The sequence below is a fragment of the Cavia porcellus genome, unplaced genomic scaffold (assembly GCF_034190915.1).
Source record: "Cavia porcellus strain 051 isolate PalLab524CR breed Dunkin Hartley unplaced genomic scaffold, mCavPor4.1 scaffold_3, whole genome shotgun sequence".
Taxonomy (NCBI): Eukaryota; Metazoa; Chordata; class Mammalia; order Rodentia; family Caviidae; genus Cavia; species Cavia porcellus.
Window position 1 is genome coordinate 95,340,793 of NW_026947486.1, and position 20,680 is coordinate 95,361,472.

General features: G+C 37.2%; 1 protein-coding gene across 1 annotated transcript in view; it reads left to right on the forward strand.

The window, feature by feature from the left end:
* Positions 1-20,680, forward strand: part of Stk26 (serine/threonine kinase 26) — a 58,749-nt gene that overhangs the window by 31,649 nt on the left and 6,420 nt on the right. Inside the window, exons 3-6 of the mRNA XM_013144406.2 lie at positions 2,573-2,803; positions 13,875-13,931; positions 19,745-19,853; positions 19,933-20,090. Of these exons, the coding sequence (XP_012999860.2) occupies positions 2,573-2,803; positions 13,875-13,931; positions 19,745-19,853; positions 19,933-20,090 (555 nt within the window). The remainder of the gene's footprint in view (positions 1-2,572; positions 2,804-13,874; positions 13,932-19,744; positions 19,854-19,932; positions 20,091-20,680) is intronic.

Genomic DNA, 20,680 nt, shown 5'->3' on the forward strand with positions numbered 1-20,680 from the left:
TTTCCTATGCAGTGCAGCCTGTCCTTGAACTTACTATGTAGCCCAGACTGGCTTCAAGCTTAGTGATCTTTCTGCCTCAGCTTCTCTCTCTCTCTCTCTCTCTCTATATATATATATATATATATATATATATATATAGTTTTTGTTTGTATGCTTTAATTATTTTATTGTACAAATTTATGGGCTGCTGTATAATTGGATATATGCATATAATGTGTAACAAATTGGGATAATGTCTCCATCTCCCTAAACACTTTTTTAAAAATTTCTCAACCTGTAGTGATTGGTCTTATTTATGTGGCACAATGTGATATTTTGAGTCACATGTATAGTATGTACTGGGTAAATCAAGGTAATTAATATTCCCATTCTCTTATCATTACTCTGAGTTCCTCTGTGCGAAGTCTTCATAGACTATGTAATAGGTTACAGTGAGCTGTAGTTACCTACTGTTTGGACGGCACTGGAGTTTCACTCCTTTCTGTGTCTGCCCGACCCATTATCCAGCCTGCCACCATCTCCGCTCTCCTAATTTCCAGCTTCTAGTTACCATTATTACACCTTCCAATCTCCTGTTTTCAAACACAACATCCGAAGGTGCACATGCAGAATTTGCTTTCCTTCCTCTGACTTGTTTCTCCTAGAGTACTCTACTCTAGTGCCGCTCATTTTGCTGCAAATTATATCATTCTTTTTATGACTGAAAATAGTCATTTTCAGATATTATATTTCTTTTATCCACCCAACCTTTGATGAGCATCTATGTTAATTCTGTATTGATTTTTTATTTGTTTTTTTTAGGTTTTTGAGACAAAGTCTCACATGTAGTCCAGGCTGGCTTCCAACTCATGGCAATTCTGCCTAAGCACTCCGAGTGCTGGAACTACGGGTATGTGCCACCATGCCCGGCTATTCCATATCTCAAGGATTCTGAGTCTCTTTCTCTTTATGGGGCTTGGATTCTGGGGCACTTTACCACCCTCATCTTTTTTAATTTTTTTTTTTTTGAAACAGGGTCTTACTAAGTTGTCCATGCCAGCCTTGAGGTTACGATCCTGGTACCTCACCTTCTCAAGTAGCTGTGACTATAGTGTGTACCACCACATCTGGCCAGGTGTCTCTTTGACATGCCAGTGTCATTTTCTATGAATATATTCCCAGGCACAAGGTAGCTGGATTTCCTGGCAGATGTATTTTTAGTTTCTTGAAGGAGCCTCAAGATTGTTTTGTACAGTGGCTATACTAATTTACATTTCCCTGACAGCCGATGAAGTCAAAGAGTTTTTCACTAAGTTGTGGACCATTTAAATTTTTCCTTTAGAGAAGTATCTATTCATAGCCTTTGCCCATTTTAATTGGATTTGTTATTTGTTCCTGGGTCTTTAAGTTCCTTATATATTCAAGATATTAATCCCTTATTAGATAAACAGTTTGCAAACATTGTCTTCCCACTGTGTTGTTTTCTTTTGTTGTGCAAAAGCTTAGTAGTCTGATACAATCTCATTTGGCTAATTTGCTTTTGATCCCTGTGATTTGGGGGAATTTCTTAATAAAAGTTGTGGAACCATATTTCAGGCAAATTGAGAACATTAAACACAAATAAGACCCCAAGTTTTTTTAAAAAAGGAGAAGACACATGTACTGGAGTCTTGTGGTATTCTCTGTTGTGTAGATGGTACTTTAGAAATGCAGGGATGTCTGAACTGGGAACAGAGGAGAATAATTAAAAGGTAATATTGGTAGAATTGTGGAAATTTAAATGCTTTAGTTTAAGTAAGGCATTCTCTACTACTACTATATTTGCATTAATGTGCCAAATATATGTAGTCAGCTACTTTATTACAAAATGTACTTGACCCTTTTTTAGACCCAAAGACCACATTTGCTCCATAGGATTGTATGTGGCAGCAGGATCAGTTAAGCACAAATTATTGTGGGTGATGCAATAGATTATGGACTAACGGGCTGTTTGCGATCATAGCTGTTGTAAGAAAGCAAATGTCAAGTCAAAGGAGTTTTCAGGTCTTAAAAAAATTCAAGAATGCCAGATGTGGTGGTGCATGATGTAATCCCAACACTCAGGAGGCTGAAGCAGGACAGTCACCTTGAGTTTGAGACTAGCCTGAGCTACATAGCAAGACTTCATCTAAAAAAAAAACTATAAAAAATCAAGAAGTGATAATTATTGAATTATTGACATGGAGCTTCTAATTCCCTGGCTTGATCATTACATATTAAATGGATTTATCTAATTATACTAAATCATACACACAATTAAAAATAATAAATTTGAAAACCTATACAAAAGTGTTTTCTTCTGTGATTTATGTTCCTTCATTTAACAATTTTGATTCAAAGGCTGGGCGTGGTGGTGCATGCTTGTATTTCCAGCACTTGGGAGGCTGAGGCAGGAGGATTGCTGTGAGTTTGAAGCCAGATTGGGTTACAAGGTGATTTCAAGGCCAGTCTGAACTACATAGCAATAACGTGTCTCAAAAAGACAGAAAAAAAATTGACAACAAATATTTTGATTCAAAACATTTGTGTCTTTTCTTTTCACGCCTTCTCTTAGAATAATATAGCTGATCCAGAAGAACTATTCACAAAATTAGAACGCATTGGAAAAGGCTCATTTGGAGAAGTTTTCAAAGGAATTGATAACCGAACTCAGCAAGTGGTTGCTATTAAGATCATAGATCTTGAGGAAGCTGAAGATGAAATAGAAGACATTCAGCAAGAAATAACTGTTTTGAGTCAGTGTGACAGCGCCTATGTAACCAAATACTATGGATCATATTTAAAGGTAATGTGTATGCTGCATTAAAGTCATAAGGTATTTTCATTATATTTTTCTTTTTTAAAAATTCTATTTTCCGGAAGGCAATGTTTTAAATTAGGATTTGGCAGTCTTCAGCCTTCAGGCAGAATCCAGTTCCATTTATAGTGCCAAATAAAGTGTGGTTAGATCAAGCAGCTATATTCCAGCTGCATCCCAGTACTTAGCTCTCTCCCTTTCACACCTGAACTTTTGAATTGATGCAGGACCAGGAATGTAGCAGGTTCTTGAGACAGAGCCCTCAGTAGTCCAGTTAGACTCCACCTCAGATTGATATAATTAGTAAGCATGTCACGAATTCCAGTGAATGATGGTGGTCATTTCCACATTTCTCTCACATTAGGTTGTGTATTTCTTGATGGAAGACAGATTAGCTTAACCACTCTGGATTTCTGTGTCACTTAGGATACAGTATGGCACCTCTTAAGTACATGAGAAACACAGTTGTTCATTGTTATCCTTAAGGATTGGGGCCAGGTTGCCCCTTCCAAAGACAGGAAAATCTGCAGATGATCAAGTCCCTTATATTAAATTGTTCAGTATTTGCATATAAACAATGCACACCCTCCTGTATATTTTGAAGCACGTCTAGATTACTTATGACATGTAGTACAATGTAAATGCTACTTAATAGTTGCTATACTATATTGTTTAGGGAATAAGGACAAAAAGTACATGGTAAGTATAGATGCAATTTTGCTTCACATATTTTCAGTCTACAACTGGTTGACTCTTTGGACGAGTAACTTACGATGATTATACAGGTCTCACCATTTGTGGAATTAAGTGGGATATTATCTGTATCACTCTACCACCCCATGTTGGTTTTTACTTGTTCTAGGGTCATGAAATTAGCAGACAACTAAAGTTCCTGCAGATGAAGGTATTTTTGCCTAATAGAAGAAAACATTTTGTTTAGTAAAACCGAAGAGTTTTCGCTTCCAGAGTTAGATGTCACTTTGTGTCCACTGAAATCTAAAGAATAAATAGCTAGGAAATTCTAAATTAGAGTTTAAATTATTTTACAATTAAAAGTATTTCTTTCTGAATTGAAATTTTACAAAGGACAGCAGTACGCATACCTTTGCCTTTCAGGGTGTGTGTGTGCACGCGCGCGTGCATTGTTTCTTTCTTTGTTTCTTTTTTTTTTTTTTTTTTTTGTCTTTTTCTTTTTTATTGGTACCGGGGATCAAACTCATGACCACACACTTCACTTGCAAGACAGGCACTTATGCTGCTAAGCTAAATCCCCAGCCCCCTAGAGCATTGTTTCTTATTGCCTTACCTTGATGAATGCGCATTAGGTGAGTCAGTTAGCTCTTTTGGACATTTTAGGCAGGCCTCAGTTTGAAAATCGTTTTCTAACTAGCATTCGAGTTGGGGTGCAGGAACTCTCATACAGTTCAGCTGAGGTTGGTGTTGACAAAGAGTGCAGGGATCTTCAGCAGTCACAAAAGTGGTGAGATCTCTTGGGGACCTTCCCTGTCTGTGGCTGCTAATGTACTCCAATCTCATTTATTCTTGCTGCAGAAGTCATGGCTGAGAGGATTTTTCTTGGTGCTGGGTCTGATTTGTGCACATGTCCAAGGTTGCAGATGATTGATACTAGTGGAGTAGCCTCAGAGCCAGGGTCTGAAGCAAGGGCAAGCGTGTCCATTGTGGCATCTGGGATGGTAATGCTCCAGAGTGTAAGTTGTAGAGCTCTAGCTGCAGAGTTCATAAAGGCACACAGGAAGTGCTGCTTGTCAAGCTCGTGGAGATGGAGGATGCGACATGCTTGCAGCTCCTCCGGGATGTGGAGGGGCTGAGTTCTCTCTGATGGTTGAACTGTTGCAGATGAATGTGAGCCAGTCTGTGTATGGTGGTGGTCTTTTTGTCTGAGGTGTGGGTAGGTGCAGTGTGGATATAGGCTGTCCACAGTGTAGCCGCTCTCAATGGCAGCTCACTGCAGGTGCCTAGAGTGCAGGCGTGTGCAGAGAGACCCGGGCTCAGGAGTGATGCACACTGTGCAACCACAGAGAGAGTCCACAGTCCGGAGCAATGCTGTCTCTCAGTGGCACTGGTATGTGCAGTGCAGGCATCCGCCTAGATTCCGGACAGGGTGTGAATCTGCTTTTTGAGCTGGTGACTCTGGGGTCTGAAGTTTATGGAAACTGTACAGTCACAAAGTCCCAATCTGAACCATGGATTTTGACATTATTCAGGGGTCAGCATCTGGTAGCGTTTTGGAAAGTGCATTTCCTTTCCCCAAGGGCCTCAAAGAGTGTCTGCTGCTTGATTGTGATGCTGCACTGCTCTCTGGGGCGCCTTGATTGTGTAAACTACCCCAGATAACAGCCAGGATCAGGGGCTCCTGAGTCAGGCTGATAGCCTCAGCCTTCCTTTGTTCTAGCCAGCTCCTGGTGTCTGAGGTATGTTGATCTCACCCGTCATCCTTCCTGTGGGGGCTCCTCTGTCTTGTTTCACTCCACTGTGTTGCTACCAGTTCTTAAATGGACTCTGACTTCTGCAGTTATTTTGGTCTGTGGATAGCTGTGTCTATTCTTTCTCTTTTTATCTATCTCTGTCTATATTTCTGGGGTAATGAAGACTAGCATCTCCCACACCTCCATCTTGGGGACTTCACTTCGCATTACTTTCTTGATCTATCTGTATTTATTTCAGTTATTACCGGTACATGTATTTATCAAACCTCAACTTATTGTAACAATATGAGTTAGACAAACGAGGAATAAATGCATAGGATCGGTCACAATACAATGAAGTAGGCACTGTGTATCATACACTGAAGTGGGAAGTTATAGAAATTACAGAAATGTTATAGAAAGTTATAGAATTATTAGTTTTAAAAGTTATAGAAATCAAGCTTAGAAATGAAACCCCCATTTTCACCACCAGTCCAGCATAGTACTAAGATGGTACAATTTTATTATTGATATTTGTGCAAGTTGCACATAAAGATACAAATAAGCGAGTAGTCACTTTTGTCCTTTTGTATGAAATATGAGGAACGGGCCCCCCAAGAGAGACTACTAATGCTGGGAATTTGTATCCATTTTCAGCATTTACTTTTAAGTGTTAGCTAGTACTGTCACTTACTGCATACATAATTTTTTGTGCTTTGTAACATTATTTTCTACTCAGATTTGTTTATAAAATCTAAATTAGCAGGTTATATTCTTTTGCAGCATTTTTAGGAGTAATCATTTGATTTCAATTCTCTTATGTCCCTTTCCTAATTCCTATAGCAGGCTTGCCTATAAGCAGCTTCAAGTATGTATATATACATATAACAGATAAGCTGTTTTTGGTGACTCATGTCAAATAGTAAATAAGATTTAAAATAGTTATTTTGTGTCATATTGAAAATAAGTACTGATGTGGTATTGAACATTTTATTGGTTACTTATAGCATTATTTATAGTCAGTGTTCTTGTAGAGGATGTACTGCAATACTGTATTTTTTATTTTTAACATTTCACATTTTTAAAAACTTTCCAGAGGTTGGGGATCTAGCTCAGTGGTTCAAACACTTGCTTGGAAGACGCAAGGTCATGAGTGTGATCCCTGGTACCAAAAACAAAAAATTCCTTCAAAGCCTAAAAATAGTACTTATGCCCTCATCACCTGGTAATTAATCTTTAAATAAATACAAAGTATTTTCTTATTTTTCGTTTTGTCCCAAATCTTGATTGTGGAATTTACTCAGCCCAGTTGATATACATACTACCGTCTCAGATGTCTCCCAAAGGATTAAACGGAATGATTTTTATCTCCTTTACCAATCATTAACTGAAGTTTAGGATCAAAAGGCTATTTTGAAGGATATAATGCACAGTGGATTGACACTAATTATTTGTCACCTGAATCTATTTAAAGTAAATATGTATATATCTATATGTGTCTCTATATAAATAAATACATACACATAGGAAAAGAGAAATTTTAATTTAATATTAATTTTATAATCTTGTAATATCTTTATTTTATCACCTACACTGAACAAATCATTCATTTCATTTTTTTTGGTTTATATTAAACGGTTGTATAACTGTGTGAACTTGTATTTTTATTCTAAACTAAAATCACATCAACTATAACAGGTTCTGTTTAATGCAGTCAACATAATCTGAGGTCATATCATCTTAGTACATTAACAATCAGCTTGCATACCTTTGTGACCTATCCTTCTATCTCAGAAGATGGGGTTTTGCAAATCAAGTTCCTTGGCAATGTAGGATACAGATTTTTCTCAGGTAGTTCTTACACAGGCTATCATACATAACCAAGAGCCTACTGTAAGCTAAAGGGAAGAGTTAGTGAATTTGAGAGAAACTTATATGCTCCCTAAAACTGTTTGCAGTTCTAGTGATTTCCTTCAGAGACGCAAAAATGTACTAGGTCTTCATTTTGACTGAGCTCATTGTATAACTTCATTTTTAGAAACAAGGGTTAAAACCAGACAAACACATCTGTGTGACCACAGTGTTTTCCTTTAATTTTGGTTTCAGTGCAGGTTTTCTTGATGGACAAAGTTAGTCTTTATGAAGAGTGCTAAAATAAGCAAACCCTTCCCTTCTGATCTCGCAATATTGGAAGAATCTTTTATAATTCTTATTTTTCTAGTTCAATGTAAATGTTAAAATGAAACTTACTCAGGCACTGAATAGACTTGAATCATGCTTTTATTTGCTGTTGAAAATCACCTTCAAACATTTTATATAAAGGAAATATCCCACTCCTTTCCTATACACACATATAGCACTACCAATATTCTTTATTTTATAAAATAACATAATTAACGAGGTAAAATATGGCACAATAGATTCAGTCAAGTTTTGTGACCTTCTCTGTTTTTCACATCCCGTGTGTGCTTACATTCCAATGTCTGCAGTGTGGCTTTATAATACACCTTTATTTTAGAAATTTGTTTTGGAGTTTTCTTGAAGGAAACTGAGACAGAAATTTTGTTTTCTTAAAATGCTCTTTTTTTCAAAATAAGAGTAGCTTTATGCTTAATATGACACATCTATTAGGAAGCTCCATATTAGATTCAATTTAACAGACGTGTAGACTGTGTGCCTATTCTGTATATTCTTATTCTGCGTATTTGCCCTGGTCAATTTCAGTCACTTGATTCTGAGAACTTATAAATCCGTATTTCTGATTCCAGTCCTTCTCTTCAGCTTCAGATACATGTTCCTTAACTTGGTTAGTATTACCCACTTATTGGTGGACATGTTAAATACAATACTTCTGAAACTAGGCCAGTAACATTTAACTAGATCTTGCGTATGATCTCGGTGAGGTTGAAATGTATGGATCTCACAACCTGGAAGAAAACAATTCAGAGCTCAAAGAGTGTCTCACTATAGACTAGGCAGTATTCCTTAAAGTTCTATATGTCTTAGGTGTTTTGTGTTATGTTTATTTTTGTTCGTTCCTCAGACAGGGTCTCACTGAATTAGCCTCGAACTCTTTGAATAGTCCAAGCTGCCTTCCAACTAGAGATCTTTCTGCCTTAGCCTCTGCTTGGCTGAAATTACAGGCATGCACCAAACACCTATTATGCACTGCTTAAAAAAATGTAGTGGAATATTAATAACATAAAATTTACCACCTTAACCATTTTAAATGTCCATTTCACTGTCATTAAGTGCATTCACGTTGTTGCATAACCACCACCACCATTCATCTGCAGGACATCTGCACCTGTTGAAACTCTGTACCCATTAAACAATTACTCCTCTTTCCCCACACCTTAGCAGCTACATTCCACTTCCTATCTCTATGAATTTGGCTATTCCACCTCAAGACTGGCTTGACTCGACATTACATTCTGGTTTATACATTGATTGTGAACATAGGCTATTAGATTAGCAAACCAATCACTTAATTCAACATGTTTATAGTACAAATTATCCTCTTTCTAATACATAGAGGAAGTATTTCGAATGGCTTTCAAGTTCACAGTAGCATTTCTCCCTACTTTGGCCAAGTCTCTACTTTACCGGCAAATATTGGGATTCAAAGGACTCATGCTTCCGACACCAATAGTTTGAAAACTCTAACTTCTTCCCAATGAAATGCACAATGCTAGAGCAGTTACATTTTAGATGTTCTGAATTTGGGAACAATTTCTGAACCCCTGGCAGAACGTCCATGTTGATGCTGAACTCACTCTGTCAAACCATTATTCAAATTGTTCTTTCTTAGATGGAGGAGTCAAGTTTTTCCACCAGGGACTTCCTTTGCTTAAATGTGCTTGATTTTATGATTCCAGTTTACAATCTCTTGGCTGTTTTGGAATTGTAGATACCGATTTAGTAGTTGAAGTGACTTAAGAATCAAACGAAACTTATTTGCGTTCTCCAACACTGGAGACTTTCTACAGAAATCAAAGGTAAAAGCTATCTTATCCCAAAATAAGTCTGTAGGTTGTTTGAGATTGTTCATTTGTGACTGGTTTTCAATGAGCTGTTGAGCCCAATAGCTGCTGCAAAGAACCTCTGTGAAGTAAGCTTCCTTGACAGCCCACTGTTCCTGTTCCTACCATGTTCCCTCAGGCCTTGCTTCAGGCTTGGCTTGCCTTGTGATCTTCAGAATGTCCAGACCTATGGCCAGTGATGCTTGTCTCCACAAGCGACAATCAAAAGCACGTACTCAGTGAAGCCATCAGGTAGTTTTGGTCCCCTCATGTCTCAGGTGTCCTAATTGTACTGAACGGCTCATTTAATGGCAGGAAGCCTAATTTTCATATCTAGAAATTCCTTAGTTTCAACTTTAATAACTCAGCAGTATATACTGGTTTCTTAGGTCACATCTCAAACCAAAATGCTGTTTGGTGACAGAGAGTTGGTAAGTTTCCATTTTGCCTTGGTGCAAACAAAAATGCATACATTGTTTTTAACTTGAAAAACAGATGCTTTCATTTACACAGACCTGCAAAATAGATCAAATGTTTTATAAGATCTTTTTCTTTTAAGTGTCAGGTGCATGGGAAACTTTCCGAATTCATAGGGCAGAGAACACCACTTGTTAGAAACAAACTCGAGGCAAAAGAGAAACTAATTGAAGCATAAGCCTTTGTAATAAAGCCTTTTTTTCTTCTCTTAAAAATCAAGATAAATCAAGTTCATAATTCTCAAGTTCTGAGTGCCTGATTTCTCTATGTAAATATAAGGTACAGGAACCACTCCTAGAACTTCTCTTCCCAACATTGGAGAAATTTATTTCTTTTTCCTGCTGTGGACACATGACTCTCAACTCTCAACTCAACTTTTTCCCCCCTAAGTTCCAGCTGACCCCTGTGGTTACACAGAAAGGATGTTAAGATTAGTTTGGGGCAGGGGCAGCAATTGGAAACACTGTCTTTTTCTCTTACACATCTCACATAGTGTCAGCATCAAAAAAGGGGAACGCTTTTGTTTTAATAAGAACCTTCCTCCTGGGTCCATAACTCTCAGTAGGGATCTAACCCCACACCTCAATGTCAACTTGACGCTGATTCTTCAGCTCTCCACCATCTGCTAAGCACACATGTATCACTGGAGTCCCTTCTGAGCCTTGATGCAGTCCTAACCCCAAGGAGATGCTTGATAATTTTAAATTGAGCTTCTGAGTACTGCCTATGGATTTTAGAACTTGAAGACTACTAGCATTAGCTTGAGAATCTTCATTCCACAGCTCTGGCTGTAAGGTGAGATACATATTGTTGGCATCCCAAGTTGAAGTCCGATACTGAATATATTTTCCTCTAGAAAAATTTTATGATATAAATAACAATGATTTTTGGAAACTCTGCTATACTGCAGATAGATTTGTATTAAAGTTATATTTTGGAAGAACTATCCCCAGGAACCTAGATATAATATTTATGGGAAAATGATTGCTTTGAAAGTTCCCAATATCTTATTTAAAAGTGGACTTTTGGAACACAGTTCATTCGCAACTTGCCCCCAGTCATTTATGTGGTATCACAAAAATTTGGAGAACACCATTCTTGAAATGGTGTGGCGAGAGGTAGATCTAGTATTTAGAATTCTAGTTTAAAAAGGAAGTAAGTGGGTGATGTGTGTGTTTGTGTATGTGCTTACACTTATGTTAGAATTCATATACATATATTCTGCCGTGAACACCATGTCCTCTTGTTCAGGTTACAATGATATTAATGTCACTTGGAGTATTCATGTACTTTTTAAGCTACAGCACTTCATTTTTGATATTCATTTATAAGCGTTGTAAACATTCTTCTTTGTAGGGTCCAGGCATGCACCAAAAATGCCCATTAATATTACCTCATAAAAATTGTGAAGTATATGAAAACAAATAAAAACCGAAAAAGCAGAAATAGGACAAAATATCCAGTGTCCTCACATTCTAAACTTACAAAGAAAGCATTCAAAATTTCTATGTCCAATCACCACTTCATTCTTTCTTAAATTTTTATTAGTGCCTATTAATTTTACAAACCATCGGGTGCCAATATGCAGAACTTTTATCGTATCCATCTCCCCATTACCTTCACTTACACTCCTCCCACTGCCCCCCATTTCTAAGTTCTTGTCTAATAATAGTGTCCCATTGATTTTTATGGCATCTTTTTAAAATTCCACATATTACGTAGCACATACAATATTGGTCTTTCTGAGTTTGACTTATTTGTCTTAAAATGATGATCTCTAGTTCTATCCATTTCCTGCAAATGACAAAGCTTTGGTCTTCCTTACTGTTAACAGTACTTTATTGTGTACATGTATTACACTATCTTTGTCCATCATCTGTTGGTGAGCACATAGAGCATTGTACATCTTGGCTATTGGGCATTGAGCCCCAATAAATATGAGATGTGCAGGTATCCTTATAGAATGCTGACTTTAATCCTTCATGTGTGTACCCGGCAATGGTGTAACTGGCTAAAATGACAGTTCTATTTTTAATTTTTTGAGGAATCTCCACGCTTATTGCCACAGGGGCTGTACTAATTTACATCCCCACCAGCAGAATAGAAGAGTTTCTTTTTCCTTGTATCCTTGCATTTATCATTTTTTGTATACTCAATGATAGCCATTCTGACTGGGTTGAGATGGAATCTCAGTGTTGTTTTGACCTGTTTTTCCCTGACACCTATAACCCTCAAGCATTTTTTCATATACTTACTGGTCATTTGTATTTCTTCCTTTGAGAAATGACTATCCATTTCACTTCTCATTTATTGATTGGGCTATTTGATTTTTACTGCTAAGTTTTTAAAGTTCTTTATATATTCTAGTTATCAATCTTCTGCCCGCAAAGTAGCTGATATTTTTCCATTCTATAATCTGTCTCTTCTGTTAGCTGTTTTTCTTGCTATATAGAAACTTAGTTTGATGTCCCATTCATTGACATTTAATATTATTTCTTGTGCTATTTGGGTTCTATTAGGAAGTCTTTGCCTGTGCCTGTGGCTTCAAAATGTTTCCCCCTATGTTTTCTTCTAGCAGTTTCAACACTTCTGGTCATATACCTCTGTCTGTTCCATTTTGAATTGATTTTTGTACACGGTGAAAGATAGGGTTATAGTTTCAGTGTCTGACCTATGGATATTCCGTTTTCCCCACATAATTTGTTAAAGAGGTTGTCTGTTCCCCAGTGTTTATTTTTGTTTGGTTTGGTTGATTTTAGTTTGTTTGTTGCTTTTTTTGTTAAGAATCAAGTAAGTGGCTATAGTAGGGTGGGGTTTTTTCCTTCTTTTTGAGGGGTGTGTGGATTTGTTTCTGTGTCCTCTACTCCATCAGCCTGTGTGTCTATATTCATAATATGCCCTCTCTGTTACTTTGGCTTGGTAATATAATTTGAAATTGGATGTTGTGATGTCTCAGGCCTTGCTCTTTTTGTTTAGGATGATTTGAATGTTCTGGGTATTTTGTTTCCATATGAATTTTAGGATTTGAAAGTATTTTCTATGAAGAATATAGCTGGTATTTTGATGAGGATTGCACTGAATCTGTAGATTGCTTTTGGTGAGTTGTCCATTTTAACAACAGCAATTTTGTTAATCCATTAACACGGGAGATTTTTTTCATCTTCTAGCATGTTCTGCAATTTGTTTCTTCCACACTCTAACATCCATTGTGGAGCTCTTTCATGTCCTTATTTAAATTGATCCCTAGGCATTTTTGTAAGCTATTGTGAGTGGAACTGTTTTTCTGATTTTTTTCTCAATTTTAGTTCCTTATGGATATGTAAACATGCTATTGATATTTTTCATGCTGATTTTGCGTCCTGACCTCCTCATTCTTTTTTTCAAAAATTTTTTAGTTTTTTATTCTTTCTTTTTTTCTTTGTTTTCTTAAGACAGGATCTTGCTATGTATTTCAGCCTATCATTGAACTCACTGTATATTTCAGGATGACCTCAAACTCAAGAGGATCTTCATGCTTCCACCTCCTCAGTGCTGGGATTACAATCATGTGCCTTTACGTCTGACTACTTTTTATTTTTTAGTAGTCCATGTTTGTGGTATTCATTGGTTACATTCCTTGTGAGGAGTTGGTTCGTGTACACAACATATCCCGATTGTGTTTTTGTCCCCTTTCACTCTCCTCTCTCCCTCTCCCTCCATCTCTCGATCCTCTTGCTGTTTGAATTACTTTATTTTGCTCTTTTGGGTTTCTCATATAAGAGAAAAATGTGATGTTAAGCTGTGTGTCTCATTTATTCAGGTAACTATTTGCCTTTAAGTATCATCAGTCAAGATTATAGTTGAGGGCCATTTTTTTTTTTTTTGTATTACAAATTACGAATAGTTTGACACTAGCAAACAGTGCTTGTGTTTGCTTAGCTTGATCAAAAGCTAAGTAGATTTCCTGGAGAGTAGGCACAGAACTTTACCTTTCATTATGTAATATTTTATGGAAAAGTATATTCGGTGTTCCACAAAACCACTTTTAAACTTATGTGTTAGAATACGTGTATTAGTATATAAGATTTAACACTTTTGCTTGTATCTTATTTTGCCTCAAGTTTATAAATATTAAACTGTTCTATGGCTTTACAGGGTTCAAAATTATGGATAATAATGGAATACCTAGGTGGTGGTTCAGCACTGGATCTTGTGAGTATTTTTAAATGTACACGTTCACCCATATTTTTTCGTTTTAATTGAATTAAGCAATAGCATTTGGGCAAGCTAAATGGCTATGTTAGTCAATATGTTCAAATCAAAATCCTTTTGTCAAGACAACTACTTGGATGCAACTGTATTGCAAACTTGATCATGGTGTTGACAAGTCTGAAAGGTTATAAGAGATGCAAATATCTTCAATACAAAAAAATCCCTCAAATTACGAGTGGGTATATGCCAATTGCTGTCAGTTTTCAGTAATACTGTTTGTTATTAGATTTTTAAAAATATATAATTGAGATAAATGTCACTAAAAGTAATTATAAATTGAATGTTTGTGTCCCCCTAAAATGCCCATCTTGAAATCTTTCCTCCTATTGTGATAGTATTGGAAGGTGGGGACTTTGGAAGGCAACTGGGTCCTGAGGGTAGAGCCCTCAGGAATGGTAATAGGGTCCTCAGAAAGGACATCTGAGAGAACTTGCTAGCTGTCTTTCCACCATATGAGGCTACTATGAGAAGATGGCCACCTGGACACCAGGACAAGCATTCTCACCAGGCACCAATCTTCTGGCACCTTGATGATGGACTTCTCAGCCTCCACAACTGTGAGAAATCAGTGTTTGTTGTTTAAGTCACCTAGTCTGAAGTATTCTGTTACAGCAGCCCAAACTGACCAAGACATTGGTTTAGGGGCTATACCAGGAAGGCTAACAGATACAGTTTTATGTGTTCACTCTGCCCCTCTATAGGTCATGTAGAAACATGATGTTATTTGTTTTTTATAATGATGACTTGAAGTGCTAGTGCCATTTTACTGAGCAGAAGTCAGAATGCTAAAGATTTTGCATTGTGTTGGAACAGGTCCACCCAATGAAAATGTGTTCATGATCACAGTGCCTTTGAGCAATTCATTGTGCCTCTCCACCCCAGGGTAATGTGATCCTGGCAACACTGGTTTACCTGTTCCAGATCTTTATAACGATGACATTATATTTAACATTCAGTATGAATTAAGAAGATCAGTTTTGTGATGGAATGACCACTAGGCTGGCCTGTGAAAGTTTAAGTTCATGGGATTGCCACTGCTCAATGAAATCTGTGACTGGGAACCAGACACCTGCACTCCCTGGATGAAGGTGTCGTATAAAGCAAAGAAGTTGCGCTAAAGGGCTGGAATGTGACTCAGCGGTAGAGCACTTGCTGGTTTCCAAGTGGCCCTGGGTTTTTCCCCCAGCAATACAAAAAAGGAGAGGGAAAAAAGGAAGGGGAAGGGAAGAGGGAAAAGGAGGAGGGGAGGAGGGAGAGCAAATCGCCAAATTTGTTTCCAAGTTTTCTTTCATCTTTAATATTATGTGACATTTAATTTACATTGCTTCAGCCTTTAAAATTACAGAGCATGCTGTTTCTAAGAAAAATGGTATTTTGATTAAGATCAAGTAATATTTTAATTATTTTTTAAGTGGGGATGAATTTTCCTAACTGAAAATGATTATTTTAAAAGGCTTTAACACTGACTGCTAGTGACTGCAAGTTTCAAATAATCTTATGAACAAACATGACCATATAAAGATTTTATTTCCTTCAGACAGAGTCATACTTGCACTATTGCTGAGTTTGGTAATCCTTCCTCCTGTCTATCTCCTTGTTTTTTTTTTTTTTTTTTTTTTTGTCTTTTTCATTTTTATTGGTACCGGGGATCAAACTCACGACTGCGTGCTTGCAAGGCAGGCGCTTATGCTGCTGAGCTAAATCCCAGCCCCTTGTGTCTATTTTTTACATCCTCAAGCTCACGTTCATTTTTTGTTGCATTCCTCTCTAGTTAGAGAACACCACTGGCATTTCTTTATATAATAATCCTTCTTGCATATGGAGTCGGGTTTCATTTTCTTCTTGAAGTTAAATAATTTCATTTTTATTTGCCTTGTCAAAGTCTTATTATACAATAGTTTGTACATTATTTCCACAAAAAGCCTCTCAAATGCTCTGCAATCCTCCTTGCACTGTTCAAATATTGATAGGCCTTTACAGATACCAGGTGCCTTCGCTGGTCACCCAAGGTACTTACTGTGTCTCTTCTCCATTTTGTACGCACTGGCAAAGCTGGTCCAGCCAGCTTTTCAGAATAGCTAATAGCACTGGACGCTGGTGTAACCCCCACTAACAAGCTAGTCTGTATTCCCTGCTAGGAGCTTGGTCAGTTTTAAGAAATATCTGAAGTGAATGAGAGTTCTTTGTCTCATCCTGTCATTCTGATCTATACCTAATTAAAAAATGACAATGGCAATCAGTATAAATTCAGTGAATGAATTGATTAGCACCCTAGCAGCTAAGCGTTTAAAGAATCTAGGTTTTTGTCTCAGTTCTTCCATTACCTAGTTGGCTCATATTGGGCAAGCTAACATCTTTATCACTTTATTTCCCTCACTGTAAACTAAAGAAACGATTACACTGGCTGTGGTGGCATGCACCTGTAATCCCAACACTCAGGGAGGCTGATGCAGGAGGAGTCTAAGTTTGAGCCAGTGTGTTCAATTTAGCAATTTAACAAAACCCCATCTTACTATCTTGAAATAAACAAAACCCCATCTTACTATCTTGAAATACAAAAAATTTAAAGACCCTGGGATGTAGCTTCTAAAATAATCCTGAGTACAGGGGCTGGGGATTTAGCTCAGCGGCATAAGCACCTACCTTGCAAGGAGGCAGTCGTGAGTTCGATCCCCGGTACTGATAAAAAAAGAAAAAAAAAAAAATCCTGAGTACAAACACCAGTAGCACCAAAAATAATTAAATAAAATTTTAAAAAGGAGGATGCTGGCTCTAAAATTTAATATTGTGATTGAATTATACTTTTCATTTAACTAGAACTTAGAAGGGAAGCAATATACTGTTTCTTTTCTATGAATAGTCATATACAAATGAATGCTATCATTCTGGGAATCTTAAAAGACTTAGGCATAGGGAAGGGCTCTGGTACCTGGAATGAAAAAATAAGAGGAATGTTGAGTGAAGTGTTTGTTACTTAAAACTGGTGCCTAGCTAATGGAATACCTTAACAATATTACTTCAACTTATGTTAGCATTATCTATAGTGACTCTCGGGAGTCTTTAATCTTTGAAAAAGCCATTGGTTGTATGTAGACAGTGTGTGTGTGTGTGTGTGTGTGTGTGTGTGTGTGTGTGTGTGTGTGTATGGTACAGGTGATTTAACTAGGGGCCTTGTGCATAGTAGCCAGGTTTTCCAACATTCAGCCACATCTCCAGTCCAACATGTGAATAGACGCTGAGCATGTTGTATATTATTTTACTAGATCTATCTTACACCACTTCTCTCCCTGCCACCCTGTCCCCCCCAAAAATTACCCTGCAGTGGCTTGCAACAAAAAACACAATAACGTAAATAGAGTAAAATATGAGGACCAAGAAAAAAAAAGAAACCCTAGAAGCAACTTGCTAATTATAAAAAGAAGGTTAAATATAGCATATTGCCTTACAGATTAGCTTGTAGTCAAAGGAGTGTGAGGGAAAAATTCACGGTCTCACTAGTGCACAGTCTTCAAACAGCAGATGTCCTCTTTTCCCTGTCCTGGGTGGAGCTATTCCCTTTAGAGACATGGCTGTCTTTGATCACTGGAGATCAGTGCAGGTATTCACTCCAAGGACGCAGACCAAGGTCTTAGCATTATCTTTCCCCATGGTGTATTAGAATTTTTTTTAAAAAGTGCACAACCTACCCTGGCCATGGAAGTGTATATGTTTAATCCCAGCTACTTGGGAGGCTGAGCCAGGAGGCTTGAAAGCTCAAGGCTTGCCTGGGTAACTCAGTAAAATAAAAATACAAATATTTTAAAAATTAAGAGGAGGCTATGGGTATAGTTCAGTGGTAGAGCACCCTGGGTTTGCACTCCAATACTAGAAAAAACAACAAAAACCCTTGCATTAATCTACCGTTCCCTACTCCCTTTGCTCTCCTTTTGTCATCAGTATCACTAGTATTAAAGACATAAACTAAGCACAGGTTTGAGGCAGTTTTCTGTGTAGCAGTGAAAGGGAAAATGCACCCACTTGTGTCTCTGCCACAGTCTGCCCTCCCATCCTCTTCTAGCACATAGTTATTTGAGGTTTTACTTTTATTGAATTATCAACTGGACCTCAGGTACAGAAAATCCTCTTTATGGCACCGTTTTTACTTATATATCTTTAAAATTGTGTCCTAGGTAGGATAGTGGCTTATCTGTGCAACATTTAGAAGCCATTCAGGACCCTTTTCATGGGTCTAGTCCAATTTCTTAAGTAACAAAGGATATGCCTCAGGCCCTCCTTGTGTTTTATGATCAGGAGATAGTACCAGCCTAAAGTAAACATAAGTTTGCCCAGTTTTTGGTCATCTTCCAGCATTTCATTGTCAGCGATCAACCAAATATTTTCATCTTTTATGTGAAAATTTAATCATTGCTTTTGAAATAGAAACTTTTGGAAATGGAAATTGATAGACTTAAAAGTAAATGTATCATGTTACTTAGGGAAGAGACTTAATGAATAACAGATGCCCCTGGAGTAAACTGTATGCCCAGACCACAGTTAATATTAAATGGTGAGACCCAAGTATGGGTTCTATTTTAAGCTGTTAAATTTCAACATGAAAGTACTTTTTATTCAGCATAAATATGGCATTCATGAAAGATGAAATACACAAGGTGTCAAAGAGCTGTGAATCCCTCCCAGGGCGAGAGCAGAGTAGGCAGTATTTGATTTTCACCAACCTCTTCCTGCTTCCCAGCAAACAGAATTTTACCTCCGTTCTGACTTTAGATTCCCACCCTTTCCTGTAATAATATTGTACAGTCCACTGTTTGTGCTTTATGAGGTACCAGAATTTTAAAATAACCACGTACTTTAAAGAGAAACTTTCAGATATTCCATTACAAATTCTTCTGAAACTTAATCATTGCTTTCCTTGTATTCTGGTTGGAACCATTGGCTTTGGTACAGGGATGGCGAGAGAAAGGGAAATGTGTTACATTTATTTTAAAAATATTTTCCCTCCATGACTTGACTTTTTTTTTACAATGAGTCTGAATAGTTTGATTATTGTATCCCTGGCCAAATTTAAAATGGGAGACTCAAAAAGGCTCTATTCCTCACAGTATTATTTAAAAATATAAATTCTAAGAATGATGCTACAGGAGACGCATATGATTAAATAGTTGCTGCAGAAATCCTGTAGATTGTCCAATATAAAAATCAGTCCCATGTCCCACTTTGAGTAACTTTTTAATAACAAATGTGAGACTTTAAATTTTCACTTTTGTATGTAATCTATTAACAGGTGATTTCTTACTGTTATGTTTTTTTTTTTTTTTGTAGTTCTGTATTATGTGTAACCTTATACTGCTTTGTTTTGTTTTGTGTTTTTCTCTTTTTCCTCTTAAATAAAAAAAAAGAAAGAAAAAAGAAAAAACCAGAAATATCTAGTTTTACCCTTATTTTCACCTAATTTTAAAACTTTGCTGTAAATTTTGGGAACTTCTATATTTTGTGCCAGTATCTAAGTAACGTGCTTCTATTACTTTTCAAGATTAAATGTAATAATGTAAAAACCTCTTCAGCCCTTTGTCTTAAAACATTTTGCTTTTTTCTTCTACATTTAAATTTTTTCTTCATTTTCTTAAGTATTAGTTTAATAAACAGAGAGTTGTTTCCTATAGCTAAGTGATTCGCTTATTTCAAATGTATCAGTTTTTAATTTTATTTTTGCAAATTTTCAAGCGTGTGTGTGAGTATATGTTTTCCCCCTTAAGCTGCGAGCTGGTCCATTTGATGAGTTCCAGATTGCTACCATGCTAAAGGAAATTTTGAAAGGTCTGGACTATCTGCATTCAGAAAAGAAAATTCACCGCGACATAAAAGGTACACAAAAGTCTAATATGAACCTATGAAAAATAAATGTATTCTGAAGAATTGAGGGTTTTTTCCCTTTGTTTCCTAGCTGCTAATGTCTTGCTCTCAGAACAAGGAGATGTTAAACTTGCTGACTTTGGAGTTGCTGGACAGCTGACAGATACACAAATTAAAAGAAACACCTTCGTGGGAACGCCATTTTGGATGGCTCCAGAAGTGATTCAGCAGTCAGCTTATGACTCAAAGGTGAAGTTACTACCTATAAAAACCTTGGAGCCCCCCCATACTGCGATTCAAAACCAGGGAGTGCAGAGCTACATCCACAGTTCTTTTTATTTTGTTTATTTGAAAACACAGTCTGGCTAAGTTGTTCAGGATGAACTCGAATTTGTGATCCTCCTGCCTCAACCTCTCAAGTAGCTGGATCAGAGGCGTGTACCATGGTTTCCAGCTAACCGGTTTTGTTTCAATAACAACTTTATATAGCCTGCCATCCTAGTTAATTGACTGCCTTATTTTTCCTTCCAAGTGTTTCTTAAGCAAGATTTATGTCATATTTTGCTGCTTAATCATAAATTCCCTGATGCTGGCCATATTTCAAACCTCACTTCAGTGCATTTAAATCTCACCTGGAATACAAATCCAAAGTTCTTTCTGTGGCCTACAAGGTTCCAGCGTGATCTGCCGTTGACCCTCCCCCCATCCTCTTCTGTACTCAGTCTGCTTCACACATAGTAGTCTCAGAGTGGCCCCAAACATAGCAAGTGAACACCTGGGGCAGGACCTTTACTGTTGCCCTTTTCTTTGTCTGAAATAATCTTTCCGCCAATCAGGCC